At 49.0% G+C, this 14,687-nt stretch overlaps 1 protein-coding gene across 1 annotated transcript; it reads left to right on the top strand.

Moving 5' to 3' along the window:
* The first annotated feature begins 6,582 nt into the window (after nt 1–6,582).
* LOC132386438 (pancreatic secretory granule membrane major glycoprotein GP2-like) lies at nt 6,583–13,798 on the top strand. Its single transcript, XM_059958716.1, has 8 exons — nt 6,583–6,643; nt 6,927–7,091; nt 9,344–9,491; nt 9,798–9,874; nt 9,966–10,130; nt 11,275–11,355; nt 13,305–13,390; nt 13,724–13,798. The coding sequence occupies exons 1-8, from the start codon at nt 6,583–6,585 to the stop codon at nt 13,796–13,798; spliced, it is 858 nt and encodes a 285-aa protein (XP_059814699.1).
* The last annotated feature ends 889 nt before the right edge of the window (nt 13,799–14,687 follow it).

The raw sequence follows: 14,687 nt of genomic DNA, 5'->3' as shown, positions 1-14,687 counted from the left end.
ACATCGTACTGTCTATGGATTCTCACTGAGCGGGAAGATAAAATTGTTAAAAGGAATCTGATGATGGGGGGGGGGGGCGATTCACTCAGAGGTTCTTGTGAGTGCAACAAGCTTTCAACAGAAGTCGTAAGTGCGTGTAGAGTGACATTTAGGAAAAATTTGGACTGGATAAAGGAAGATTTGACTAGGTACAAACAAACCTTGCATATATCATAATACCTTCTCTAAATTTATTCACCATTATAGACCCTGCACACGGTCCACTCCCATTACTCCACATACTGAAACACTACCGATGTGGGTGGCCGTTTATCTTGTGTCTACTCCCCCCCACTGTCTTTGTGGTCGCAGTGAGTGATATGACACCTACATTTGTTGGGTCTCCCTGAATGATATCTCATGTTGTTTGTTTTTCTGTGGGGTAGCAGTCGTGGAAATCTCAGCTCCGTCCATAGTCTCAGTGATTGAAAGCTGGAGATGTTGCCTCTTGTTCATGGCATCTCAGTGATTGGTCTTACCTCTGTCTGTTTGGTCTCATTGATGGAGATCTCACGCGGTCTGTGTGGTTCTACTGAAAGAGAAAAGGAGATCTCACCACTGTCCGTGGGCTCCCAGTAAAAGAAGTCCCACCTCTGTCCTTGGGGTCTCAATGAAGGTGCAAAGGAGATCCTACCATTGTCTATGGTGTTTCAACGAGGAAATTTTCATCTATATCCATGGGTCTCAGTGAAGTAAAGCAAATATATGCTTCCCCCTCTGTCGGCGTGATTGCAGTGAGAGACTAATGCATCTATCAAACTACAGGTGGGTATACCTTTCCATCCTCACTCCCCAGACCCATGACCACATTGTCCTCAGCCCTAGCGTGTTATTTCTGCGTTAATTCCTACTTTTCATTTCCAGAATGTCACTGGCTGAGCTGACGGTTCTGCTGCTGATCCTGGGTTATGTAGGTGAGTCGAGACTTGTCGGGACAATCTGTGTGCAGTTTACAATCAGATGAAGTAGATGTTATTTATTGTTTCTGTAGATGGGCGGAGGCGGTCTGAGTTTAATGGGGGAAAGTATTGAAGGGACCAGGGGAGCACTATGAATCCAATTTGACTGCGGGATACATGGCATTAGAGCCGCTGATCAGAAACATCCAGATACCCGGTTTGGTACAACAATCGGGAGTGGTTGGAGATCGGGGGCAGAGATACTTCAGCAGAGATTTTCAGGCTTGACGTCTGAGGAGAAGGAACGGCTGGAAATGCAGTGATTACCTTCCGAGAGCACGGGGTTGGAGGGAGTGTAAGAGTTGCAGGTGGTTACCCTTGGAGGATGTATTGAGTATGTTGGGATGTGAAAGCAAAGTTGGGTTTTATGCGACTTTAGGAACAACCGCGGTGTTTGTGGAGAGGTGTGGCAGGTGTGGGAGGCGGCTGAGATTTCCGTGAGAGATGGGATGATCTCGGGGCGGAGTAGGGTGATGTTACAAAAGCGAGCGTCGCCGTGGGGCAAAGACGTGACAGGAGCCAGTCAGTGACTGTAACAGACCTAGCGAGCGCTCGGCCAGGCGAATGGATAAACCTGGGGAACTGAGGCTTCAGTGCTGCTCGGCACAGTTTAAAGTAGGACCAAAGGCAGTTCTAGTGACCCAGTTCAAATCTGACCTCATGGCGCTTATATGGTCCCCCTGCGACTATGTGGCCTCCCACAGTTTGCCTGGTTTTCCTCTCATGCCAAAAACGGTCGGGTTTTGGTTCAGGGAATCTGGCACAAAATGATGGAGGGACTCAGCAAATGGACTAACATTTGACATGAGACTCAGAAAGTTTACAAGGTTTAAAATATTTCAAAGGTACATTTAATAAATACTATATACTTCTTGAACTGCATTCTCTTCGCAAACAGAGAAGTGCCCCAAAGAATGAATGACAGTTAAGAGTGGGAACACCAAACTACCACCAACCCCCAGCTCCCCCACTTCCCGCGCAGAACCGGCGGCAAGCAATGATCCGCTCTGCGCCCACCAGCAGAAAAAAAACATCGGCAATTGCCACTGAGTCGTCAAGCGTGCAGCAAAAGCAACAGCAAAAACAAGACTTGCATAAACCAAAGATCGCGCGTTCACCCGGTATTCGACATGACACAGGTTCTCTCTCTGCCAAATAAGGGAGAAAGAGATGTTGCCGTTTTAGAGCGAGAGGAGACACAAGAACTCAGGACTCCGGGCACACAGCTGAAGATGCTCCAGTTCTCACGACATGACCGTCCGAAACACCGACTTCGATTCGCCGGCCTCAAAAGTCCCGAAATCCTAGTCCGACAGAGCCCCGAGATTCTAGTCCAGCAAAGGCGAGACGAACTCTTCGGGCCAGCCCTTTTCATGTCGGATAAAGGCCAGTCGTAACACCCCGACAGCCAGTCCCATTCCCGGAAAGAACCGACGTCAGAGTGTGACTCCAGGTCAGGATCTTTAAAAAAAACCCTGAAAGGGAAAAAGTAGAGATGATACAGATGAAAACAGAGCAGTTTCCGAATATGCAAACAAAGGAGTAGCCGTTTAGCGCCATCTTGACTGACCTCCGCTCTCTGAGAAGGGAAGGCAAAGGTATGGCAGTGCGGTGTTTCACGGGGCTCGATAGTCAGGGGGACAGGTAGCAGATTCTGTGGGTGTAAATAAGACACCAGGCTGTTGTATTGCGAGGGTCCATAGTGCATCAGAGCGGGTGCATGATACTCCGAAGGGTGAGGGTTAGGAGCAAGAAGTACTGGCACACATTGGCACCCATGACATAGGTAAAAAAAAACGGCAAGAGTTCCAACACAGTGGGTATATATATTTAGCACAGAGGTTGAAGGGAAGGACCTCGAGGATAGTAATCTCCTTTTTTCTCAGAGTGCCACAGGCCAGGACAATTAGCAATGGTATGACCGCCCGGATGAATGAACGGCTGAGAACATGGTGCAGGGGGACCAGGTTTCCTGTTCTAGGATCATTGTAAACTTTTCAGGGGAAGGGATGGCCTGCACAAGAAGGACGGATTGCTCCTCAGCTGGAATGGGAACAGTATCCTGGTCGGGAAGCTATCTGTGACTTTCAAACAGATCTGTAGGTGGCCTGGATCCGGATGTCCAGGTCGGGTAAGGAAAGGATCGGACCAGAAGGTACCTATCAGGGAATGTAATGAAAAGCAAATTCAACATGTCAGGTATGATTGGTCGGATAACTTGAAGTGTGCATATTTTATTTCCTGGAGTATGATCGGACAAGGTCATAGACAATAGACAGTTGACAATAGGTGCAGGAGTAGGTGATTCGGCCCTTCTTGCCAGCACCGCCTTTCGCTGTGATCAATGTTGACCATCCAGAATCAGGACACCGTTCCGGCCTTCTCCCCATATCCCTTGACCCCGCTATCTATAAGAGCTCTATCTAACTCTCTCTTGAAAGCATCCAGAGCCTAAGCCTTCTGGGGCAGAGCATTCCACATATCCACCACCCTCTGGGTGAAAATGTTTTACGGCATCACTGTTCTAAATGGTGCTCTAATTAACGTAGATTGTAGATCAGTACCTGAACAGAGAGCGTAAAGGAGGTGGTGTTGAAGGGGCTGGAGAGGGGTTTGAAGGGGAAGGCACGGTTGCACTACGTATCAGGGACAGTATCACCACTGCACCCTGGTGAGACATAAGGGAGGGATCATACTGAGTTGATTTGTGTAGAAGTCAGGAATAGGAACGGTACAATCACACTGAATGGATTGTAGTATAGACCCCCTGATCGCCATCAGGATATTGCGGAATGGATATTCAGCTAGATTATGGAAATGTTTAAAAATAATAGGGATGTGGACGTGGGGCTTTTCAAATCCCCTAATATATGTGGGTCATTCTTAGTGCAGTGGAAATTAGATGGAGCAGAATTTGAGAAGTCTGTGTATGAGGGTCTGTTAAATCATGGTCCATCGAGAAGAGGGGCTAAAAGACAGCTGCTGTAGGGTAATGAGCCTGGTCAATTGACTGACCTTTCAGTGCGTGAACAGTTACGGAACAGTGACCACAAATCCTTAACTTTCAGGATAGCTTTAGGCAAGAGGAGGCATGCTCCTTATGGGAGCGTTTTAAATGCAAGTAGAAACAGAATAGGAGGTGCTAAGGCACGACTACGATGAATTCATTGGGAAAACCTTTTTTATCTGACAAATCCATATCAGACGTAAAGGGTGTTCAATGAATAGTTGCACAGAGTACAGGATAGATATCTACTTGTTAGAAGGAAGGACAGGGATGGTAAGATAAGTGAACCTGGGATAGCTGGAAGATGCTGCCTGGCATGATGGGAGAGGCAAACATATGAGGGACGTTTGAATGGGCACATGGATGTGAGGAAGGTGGAGGGATGTTGACATGGTGCAAGTAGGGGCAATCGGCCTTCGGGTGTTTCAGATTTGTTTCTCGCTGGTTTGGATCAACATTGTGGGCCGAATGGCCTGTTTCCGCGCTGTTCTCCTCAATGTTGCATGTTCTATTCGGTTCCATCCCTCACGTTAGATCCGGACCCCCCCCCCCCACTCTCTCTGTGAGGAGTTTACGAGTTCCCACTGTGACCGTGTGCCGCTTATTCGGATCCATTCACCTCAATGACAGGAGTCAGAGGAAACAAGCTGTGGAAGTGTATGGAGTTGAAGCGGTGGGGTGTGGGACTGGTCCCCTGAAAGTGTCATTGTCCTGACGGGTTTCAGGCCATCTTTGTTGTTACAAGTGGGAGGGCAATGATTCTGAGCTAAGGGATCAACACGTACAAACAAGCTGGAGGAACTCAGCAAGTGGAGCAGCATCTGTGGAAACGAGCTGTCAATGTTTTGGGCCGAGTCCTTTCGTCAGGACTGAAGAAGGAGGGGATTTGGAGCCCTATAAAGAGGTGCGGGGGTGGGGTGGGTGGGAAGGAGAAGGCGGGTAGGTGCCAGGTGAAAAAACAATCAGAGGAAAGATCAAGGGTTGGGAAGGGGAAGCAGGGAGGGATTAAGCAGGAAAGGTGAAGAAGGAATGTAAGGGGAAAGCACTATGTGTAGTATGGTTTATAGGACCCCTACCCACCCCTTCAGTCCTGATGAAAGATCTCGGCCCGCAACGTTGACTGCTCCTTTCCACAGAAGCTTCCCGAGCTGCTGAGTACCTCCAGCTTGTTTCTACGTGTTGATCTGACCACAGCATCTGCAGTGTACTTTGTGTTTACTGAGTTAAGGGATGTCGTTATTGGTCAGAGAGTAAAGGGGACCTGAGCTGAATTTCAGATTAACACTAATATTATTCTATCCCTCAGCTGCTAGCTGCACACTCGATGATCCGTGTGTAAACTACACCGTCCTGGATCAGCCGTGGAGGAGCACAAATTGCTTCCAAACTGATTGCACCAACGGACAATGGATGGGTGATGGAAATCTTACAGAGGGATGGTACAGATTTCACAGGTACTGTGAGGTGATGATCACTGAGAAACTGCACACTGAAGGGAAATGCAAACAAAGGAAAAACGTGCGTGTGAATGGGGAATGCAGAGAGACCGGCATTATCAGTGACGACAATGCGTTGGGGAGTAAATACATGAGGAGGGTAGATCCCAACCTCTTGGGCTCAGAAATACGGGGCGTGTACAATTGAGAGGGAGTTCAGCGGATTGGTGGGTCATTGACCAGAAACGGGGAAAGGACAGGGTGAATCCATTTTCCCATCTCTCTGTCTGAGTGCCTGAGACGTGCTATTTGAAACTGGATCGTAGGCCCCAGCGCTACGCTGCGTTTGGAGAACTGACTGGCAGATAACAGAGATGGGGGTGGGAAAAGTGTCTGAGGACACAGGCTGACTCATGGAACAGACCAGAGATAAGAATGGGTCATGAAGAATTATATCTCTAAGAGCAGAGGACGATTGAAGCATCGAGGTGAAAGCGGAGGGAGTCAGTGAAGGCTCCCAATGGAGACGGTCAGAGGCCGGATTAGTATGTTCGTGCCTGAGCCGGTGGGCTTTGGCCGCAGGTTGGCGACATTCGGACCCGGTTCTGTGATCTCTGATTACGAAAGGACTGCGTTTGTGCTACTGCACTCTTTGTATGCACATAAAAAGACGTTTCCTATATTCTAAGATATAAGCGATTGTTGGACTGTACTTTATATCGATTTCCTTCAGTATTACGGCGTGTTCCTTGTAGACGATTGGTGGGTTGGTGATCTGCTTATTTCGTTAGGGGATGGGTGCTAGTGTCGCTGTTCTTTTCTGCGAATCATTTGTCAGTGAATGTTACATTAGCAGTTTGTTTGTTTGTTTGTTTGTTTGATGTTTGTTTTTTAAGCTCTCCGGGAGGTTGGCAGCGCGTGGTCTGCGAGCTTTGCTTCTTTAATTTTTCGGGCCGGAGTGAAGTTGATGATTTTTTTTTCATGGAATTTCTGTATTTAATTGATATCTGTAATAGACACATATCAGAGTTGCATTGCAGATGCACACTATGTCATAGAACCAACTGCTAAAATTTTGAGCAAACTCCCTCAGATCACGGTCTGACTCTCTGATTACTGTTTCAGTTCAGGAGGATGGACGATGCCCGAGACAGTCTTTCCAGAGGATCGCTGCTCCGGGGTGATCCCGGGCTGGTTATACGGTAAGATTAGGGGTAGAATCATCTATGGGGGTTGGTTGATTTTGCGGAAGCTCAGTCCGAACACTTGGATAACTTCAAACACAGACACTGAACCCAAACTCCCTGAGAGGTATAGGCACAGTCCCTCGGACTACCCTCCTGCCCATGAGCCGTTGCTGCTGTGGGCAGGGTGGGGTGGGGAGAGGTAGTTGAGCGGGTCTGCTTTTTCACTGGGTCCCGTATCACACACCCTGGCGTACTGTGGGGCCGGGATATTTCATAATGTTTATAAACGTTATTCCAGGTAGCCATCCCAACGTGACAGAAGGGGTGGTGACCAGGACCGTCTGTTTCACCTGGAATGAAGACAGCTGTTACTGGAGCCGGGAGATCCAGTTGAAAAACTGCTCCGATTACTTTGTGTATCATCTGAAGCCGACACCCTGTTCTAGAGCTGTGTACTGTACAGGTCGGTCACTGTTCCTCTGTGGCAATGGAATATGTGTGTTCTGGGAAATTTCTGGGTCATCCCGTGTGACCATCATGAACACTGAGCTGAGTTTTCCAAACAGCTGCTGTACGGTGATAAAACTATGGTCCGGTTGGATGGTGGGATCGACAAATAAGTGAGGAATTGGCCTAGACGTAGGGGAGGACGGAGAGGAGGGACATCTAGAGCAAGACCGAGAGGTGAGGGGAGTAGAGTGAGAAAGATAATTGAGGGACACTGAGAACGACGAGCAGGGAGGAAGGGAGCGTGGATCATTGAGAGGGGAGGAAGGAGGAGGGGAGGCGGAGGTGGATAGAGCATGAGGGAAAGAATAGATTGGCAGAAAGAGGGAAGTGGGGAGAGAGTGGGGAGAGTCAAAGAGAGACAAAGTGTATGTAGAGACTGAGGTGAGACGGCGGTATGAACAGATTGAGGAGAGAGTGTGGGAGACCAGTGAGGGATAGAATTGAGATTGGGAAGACTGACCGCAGGAAGGGGCAGAAGAATAACCAATAAAGTGGAGGAGAATGGGATGAATCTAAGGAAGATTTTCGTGCGATAAGAGAACAGAACTGTGTGACAGTGGAAAAGGAGGTACGGAGAGTTCATGGAAATGGAAGGAGAATGTGAATAGAGCAAAACGGAGATTGGAGTAAGAAAATGGTTGGATGTGGTGTGACATGCGACAGGGGAGGAAATGAGAGATTATGCAAAGGCTTATGGACTATGTTCCAGGAGAGTGTTGGCGTTGGTTTCACCACAGACCTAGTTGCCAACTTCCTGAAGCCCAGACCTATTCTGATTACCTATTCCAGTGTTTCAACTCTCCCACGTCCCTGTTCCTTCCTTACAGCCCTGAAGGTTTCCACATGGAACAGCCGGAATTACCATGGACTGGAGGTTCCACCCATGAACCGAACTCTGACCCAACAAAAGATTCTGTTTCTCTCACTCACTCTCTCTCTCCCCTTCCCCCCTCTCTTACCCTCTCTCTCTAGACCTCTATCACTGTGTCTGTGTCTGTCTCTGATTCTCTGTCCGTGATTGCCTTAGTGCGTCTCTGAGAATAGAGTCTGATGAATTTGTGAATTATTTGCGAATAAATCGGTCATGATAGCTATGTAGAGTCATATGGTCTGAAATTACCAGCAATTTACACTGGTCAAAAACAGATCATAACTTGTTTCTTATTTCCCTCCCACCCGCCAGCACATTTGAGTATCAGTCTACCAGCTTCCTGTGTGTCTGAAAGCTCCTTGTACTTCCACCCTGATCGGTTACAATGAGAAGAGAGCATGTCCTGGGTGATTGGTGTCCTTAATGATGGAGGCTTTTTATTGAGACATCACTCCTCGAAGATACCCTGGATGCCGAGGAGGCTAGTGTTGACTGAATTTATAACAAAGCAGCATAGTTTGAGCCTGTTCCAACCTCCCAAAAAAAGTGCAAGACAGGAATACAGACATTTAGAATACTCCCCGTAACAGATCTATAGAATCTCTCCATCCTGGAACTGCTGTATCCGCCCTCTGCGCTCAGCTGCCCACGCCAGTCCTGTGTCCCTGTCAGGGAACCATGTGCTCTGCTGGAGTATTCGGTTCTACATCAGTGAGCCGTGTGCAATTCGGACTCCAGTGCTCTCTGCTGTATCCGCCCTCTGCGCTTTCTCTCACGCCCCCCGTCAGCTGCCCACGCCAGTCCTGTGTCCCTGTCAGGGAACCATGTGCTCTGCTGGATTATTCAGTTCAGCATCAGTGAGCCGTGTTCAATTCTGTCATCAGTGCTCTCTGTCTGGAGTTTCAAGTTCTTCATGCGAACGTGTGGGTTCTTCCTTCCACCACACAAACATGTGCAGCTTAATTGGCTCCTATCAAATGTTTCAAACCTTGGATCAATGTCAGGAGAAATCAAAGGCCAGGTGACCTTGTGGATGAACTGTGCGAATATATGGAAGAAAACGGAGAGGCAGGGGAGATGGGTATCATAGGACTGGACACCATACTCCGCACCTCCCTACCCCCCGAGGCTATCATCTCCTTAAGGGTGTAAGGCCATTTCTGTTGAAACAAGTAGACGATGTGAGGGCGCTGAACCATGAGTTAAGGAATGTTGTTATTAATAAACGGGAGATGATTGGATCTCTGGGTTAATGATATTGGAGGTTCAGATGTGGATGGTCGTTGACGTGAGCCGAAGTTCACATTCACAGTGAACCCTGTTCTATCCCTCAGCTGCTGGCACCGCCCGCTTTGACCCGTGTGTAACTCACACCGTCCTGGATCAGCCCTGGAGGAGCACAGATTGTTCCCACACTGAGTGCACCGGAGGACAATGGATGGGTGATGGAGAACTTGAAGTGGGCTGGTACAGATTTAACAGGTAACGTGAGGTAACAATCACAGAAGGGGATGTAAGTAGTGGGAGCAAGGTGTGGGTGAATTGGAAATGCATGCAAACAGGGATTATCAGTAATTAAACTGCGATGGGGAGTAAATACCAGGAGAGGCGGTTCAAACTTTCTTCAGCTTAGAAGCAAGTGGCAGGTACGACAGGGTGGGGATTCCCAGGTTTGGGGGGTTATTTACCAGAGTCGGGATACAGACAGGGTGAGACCAATTCCGCAATTCTTTCTATCTGAAAGACACCCACTCTGATCAGGGATTGACTTTCTGATTACTGTTTCAGTTCCGGGGGACGGATGATTTCCGAGACAGTCTTTCCAGAGGAGCGTTGTTCCGGATTGATCACGGGCTGGATGAACGGTAGGATCAGGGTTTACATCTGTGGAGCTTAGTTATTTTTGACGACTGAGAGACCGTGTGCATTTTACAGTGTTGATTAACCGCATTCTAGGTCCCCATCCCAGTGTGGAAGAGGGGGAGGTCACCAGAACCGTCTGCTTCACCTGGAGAGAATTTACCTGTTATTGGCGAAGGGAAATCAAGGTGAAAAACTGCTGCCGTTACTTTGTGTATCAGCTGAAACCGACGCCCATCTCCAGCGCCGTGTACTGTACAGGTAGGTCACCGTTCCCTTGTCACACTGAATAAGGGTACTGTGGCGTAACTGAGGGCGTCCCAAGTGACCAACATGTACAACCAGGCTGAGTTTTCCAGACAGCTGCCTGGAGTGTGGACATGCCATATCCTGCAATGTGAGATGGTGGGAATGAGGGGAGAGAGACTTAGGAAGAGGCCTTGGGGAGGTAGGGGGCTCCGAGGATCAGTCAGGTAGGGAGAGACTGAGGGACAAGGAGGTAGGGAGAGACCGAGGGACAGGCAGGCAAGGGGAGACCGAGGGACAGGCAGGTAATGAGAGACCGAGGGGAGCGGGAGGTAGGGAGAAACCGAGGGACAAGCAGGTAGGGAGAGACCAAGGGCAGAGGGAGTTTGGGGGGAGACCGAGGGTAGAGGGAGGTAGGGAGAGACCGCGGGAAAATCTGATAAGGAGAGACCGCGAGGAGAGGAAGTAGGGAGAGACGTGGGGGGGGGGGGGATGAGTATAAAAGAAAAGTAGAGGAGAAGGAGATAGGGAGGGAAAGGCCGAGGGGAGAAGGAATTAGGGAGAGTCCGACGGGAAATAGAACAGGCCAATGACGGAGGGGAGAGGGTGGTAAGGAGAGACAGAGCGGAGAAGGAGAAAATGAGATACCGAGGGAGAGAGACGTGAAGAGAGGCTGAGGGGGTGGAAGAAAGGGAGGGACCAAGGGGAGTGGCCAGTAGGGGAGGTCGATAAGGTGGTGTGGTCGGGAGACACTGAGTGAGAGGTATGGAGATAATGAGGGTACTGGGAGGCAGTGGAAATAGAATAAACAACGGGGAGACGGCAAAGTCAGGGTTGGAAGAAGGGCAGATATATCGGGGAAAGGCGAAGAGCAGAGTAGCAGCCGCAGTGGATATGGACGTGCGGAGAGTGACGGGAAGGGATGGACAGTGAAGAAGGAAGCGGCTGGATATGGTGTGAAAGTGAGAAGGGCGGAGATGAGCGATTAGATAATGTGGTGTGGACTGTTTTCCAGGATAGTGTAATATCGGAGTTGAAAATGAGACGTATGATGTTGGTTGCATCACACACCGCGTGTCCCGTCCCCTGAATTCCTGTCCGATTATGATGACCTATTTCGGTATTGCCACACTTCCTTGTCTCTGTTCGTTCATTACAGCCCCGGAGACGGCTACGACGGAAGAGGCAAAACTAACTGCGACTGAACCGTCAACTGCCCCAAATGAAGAGCCATCCTTAGGTACCAGGGCTTGTGTCTGTTACGGTCATTGGACATCTGTCACTCTGTGGCTCGCTCACTCTCTCATTCCCTCTTCCGTCCTCTCCGTTTGCTTTAGAGCAACAACCAGGTGAAATTTCTTCCGTTTGTGATGAATCAGTGACATTTTATGTCAAATACCTGCTTATATTTACAGTGGAGGTTGATCGCTCCTTGATTAGGAGCAGAGCCGAAGATTACAGGGAAATTGCGGGAGAATGTCTTTGAGAGCGATAATAAGTCAGTCACAGCGCATTGTTTGTTTCATATTTAAACCAGCCCACTGCACAGCACACTTGTGTGTCCTTCCAACTCGGGCCCTGAGCCCCTGCCTCCAAACATCCTCCCAGAATCAGAATCAGGGTCAATACCTTGTGAAATTAGCCGTCATGTGACAGCGGTACTCAGTGATACAGCATCCAAACATCCCGTATACTACAGTAAACAGAAATGTATTTCTAATGTACAAATATTCAGTTAAATAAACACTGCAGAGTGAGAAAAACAGTAGAAAGGTGGAGTTCATTGGTTCAATGTTCATTCAGAAATCCGATGACAAATGGGGGTGAATGAGGAGAGAGGAGGTAGGGAGGAACCGAGTGCAGAGGTAGTGAATGAGAGATCGAAGGGAGAGAGTGGTCTGGAGAGACGGAGGGTTGACGGAAGCAGAGGGAGAAAAGCTTAGGAAAACTGGCCAAAGGAAGTGTCAGGCGGGGTAGGATAAGTGAAGATAGAATTAAAGAGTGAAGGAGAGTGCGAGGAGGGAGGGTGGAGAGCATCTTTGTGCTCTCTCTTTCTCTCTCACTCTCTGTCACTGCCTATCCCTCTCCCTCTCCATTTCCCTTTCCCTTTCCCCTCCCCTCTCTCTTCATCATTCTCTCCCTCTGATTCTCCATCTCCCTATCCCTCTTCCTCTCCTCTCCCTCTCCCATATTCCTCTCTCTCTCTCTCTCTCTCTCTCTCTCTCTCTCTCTCTCTCTCTCTCTCTCTCTCACCCTCCCTCCACGAATGTGCAGTGAAATAAGCGTTACGTGTGTGTGTGTGTGTGTGTGTGTCTGTATCTATTCCGTTTCCGTGGAACCAATCCGTTTCCCGACATGTGTCGGTAATTTTTAACCTGAGCCCGAAATACAGAGACCTCATTTCACTGAAGGAGGGACTCATTGGCTGTGGTGTGGCATGTTGTATGGCTGAAGAGATTGTGGGAATGATTGCGGAGTGAGAGGATGGTCTGGGTTACGTTTGGTAAGGCCTGACGGAGACTGATAAATTGAGTGAATTCGGGTGGTTTAAAGCCAATCGGGTGAAAGGGCCTGATTCCACGATATTTTACTCCATGTGCCTGTTCTCCATGTGGTCATAAGCCTTCATTCTTCATTAACACACAATACCAAATACCAGGAACTCTATTCTTCTGCAGCAATGAACATGTGCCGCTCTAATCCAACATGTGGATATCACTGGTATAATTCCACATGTGTATAACACATTGCAATCCAGAGAACTGGGAAATCTCACACTCTATGTTTCTTCCTCTCGTCACTCTGGATTCTTACAACTTTCTCTTCACAATTCAGTCTCTTTTTCTCATTCACTCTCTGTCACTATCACTTTTCATCGCGCTCAGTGTCGGTCTCTCCCTTGTTGTTTGCCTCTCATTTCTACCACGACATGCTCTCTGCCTTACTCCCCCTCTCCCTGACCCCCACACGAACCCGCCTGCCGTCATCTCAGACTCGTCCTACCCCTACCGTGAGCAACACCGGCTGACAGTGTACGTGATGAGGTCGGGTAGGCGGATCCAATGTCTCAGACGGTGCTGGAGGGGGAGGGGATTGCGCAATCGAGGGGACAGAGACGACGGAACACATGCTCTGAGCGGCACTTGACCCGAGAGTGATACCATGTTGACACAGGGCTGTTTTCTTTAGAGGAAGAGGACAAGTGGATTGAAGTGATCGTGGCCGCGAGTGGCGGCATGACTGACGAAGAGGTGCGGGAAGCCACTCGGCACAAGGTGAGAGAGCGATCTGAGCGTTCTATGGTGGGGTGAGGAGGAACGCTGGGGCCCATATTCTCTCCTTCGCTTCCCATTACGTCTCCTTCTTCCTCTCTCCCTCCTCCGTGTCTCTCTTGCTCTCTCTCTCTCTCTCTCTCTCTCTCTCTCTCTCTCTCTCTCTCTCTCTCTCTCTCTCTCTCTCTCTCTCTCTCTCTCTCTTTTCTCTCTCTCTCTTCTTTCCATTCTCTCTACTCTCATACACCTCTTTCCTCTTACCTCCCTCTCTCAGCTTCTCTTGCTCCCTCAAAACCCCTCAACTACCTCACCAAGCATTTACTTTCCTCTACGCAGCTCCAGGAGATGTTCGGTGATCCAGATCCTCAGCTCGAGCTTGTGCTGTGCATGTCGGAGATTCCGGAGGAGTGAGGGGCGACCCATCAACGAATGAAGAAGTCTGCAGTTCTATCTCCCTGACGCTTCACACCCTCTCCCTTACTCTATCCTGCCTTAAGCCAAATATACTGTCCACAGAGCCTTAATACTAGTTGAACTTCAAGATGTTACTACATTCTCCTAATTCGCTGTGTATCGCAGCCTGCGTGTTTTTAGTTGGTCAAAATATGAAGTATTATCCCATTGAGTAGTGACAGCAGAAGCCTGGAGTCACGGAGTATCGTGGGTATGGTCACCGTACACACTACAGTGTGAGACGTTAAATACATTCCACAGTGTATGGTTCCCTGTACGGAACGACACCACTCACTACAGAACTGGGTCAGTGATGGGCGTCACACACTTTCCACCGTGTTTCGTGCCCTGTAAACACGGACACCCCGCACAACAGCACTGGGTCAGTACAGAACGTCATTCGCCTTCCACAGAGTATGATCCCTGTGAAAGCCGACTCACCTCACTACAGGGCTGGGGCAGTGTGAGAGATTACACACCTTCAACAGTGTCTGGTTCCTGTAAGCAGCGACACCGCTTACTGCAGGACTGGGTCAGTTCGAGACACACACCTTCCAGAGTGTATGGCCCCGATAAACACCGGAATGAGTCAGTGTGAGAGGTCACACACTTTCCACGGTGTATGGTCCCGATAAACACCGGAATGAGTCAGTGTGAGAGGTCACACACTTTCCACGGTGTATGGTTCCCATAACCACCGACACCCCTCACTGAAACATCGGATCAGTGTGAGACACACATCTGGGCTTACAATACATTTGGAAAATTACGTGACGTCGGGCTTCATTGCTTTAATTTATTGCCAAAGATTTGCTGTTAACTACTTGATTGATTTGAAATAATGTGT

The sequence above is a fragment of the Hypanus sabinus genome, unplaced genomic scaffold, assembly GCF_030144855.1.
Source record: "Hypanus sabinus isolate sHypSab1 unplaced genomic scaffold, sHypSab1.hap1 scaffold_116, whole genome shotgun sequence".
In the NCBI taxonomy this organism is placed as follows: domain Eukaryota; kingdom Metazoa; phylum Chordata; class Chondrichthyes; order Myliobatiformes; family Dasyatidae; genus Hypanus; species Hypanus sabinus.
Note: the sequence above shows the minus strand (reverse complement) of the source record. Positions and strands in the feature narration are given on the sequence as shown.

Excerpts from the sequence above, each read along its gene's own strand:
- LOC132386438 (XM_059958716.1), top strand. The coding sequence starts at position 6,583 with ATGCCCGAGACAGTCTTTCCAGAGGATCGCTGCTCCGGGGTGATCCCG. Across the intron at positions 6,644-6,926 it reads GATCCCGGGCTGGTTATACG|GTAGCCATCCCAACGTGACA; the intron begins GTAAGATTAGGG and ends ACGTTATTCCAG. Across the intron at positions 9,875-9,965 it reads GATCACGGGCTGGATGAACG|GTCCCCATCCCAGTGTGGAA; the intron begins GTAGGATCAGGG and ends ACCGCATTCTAG.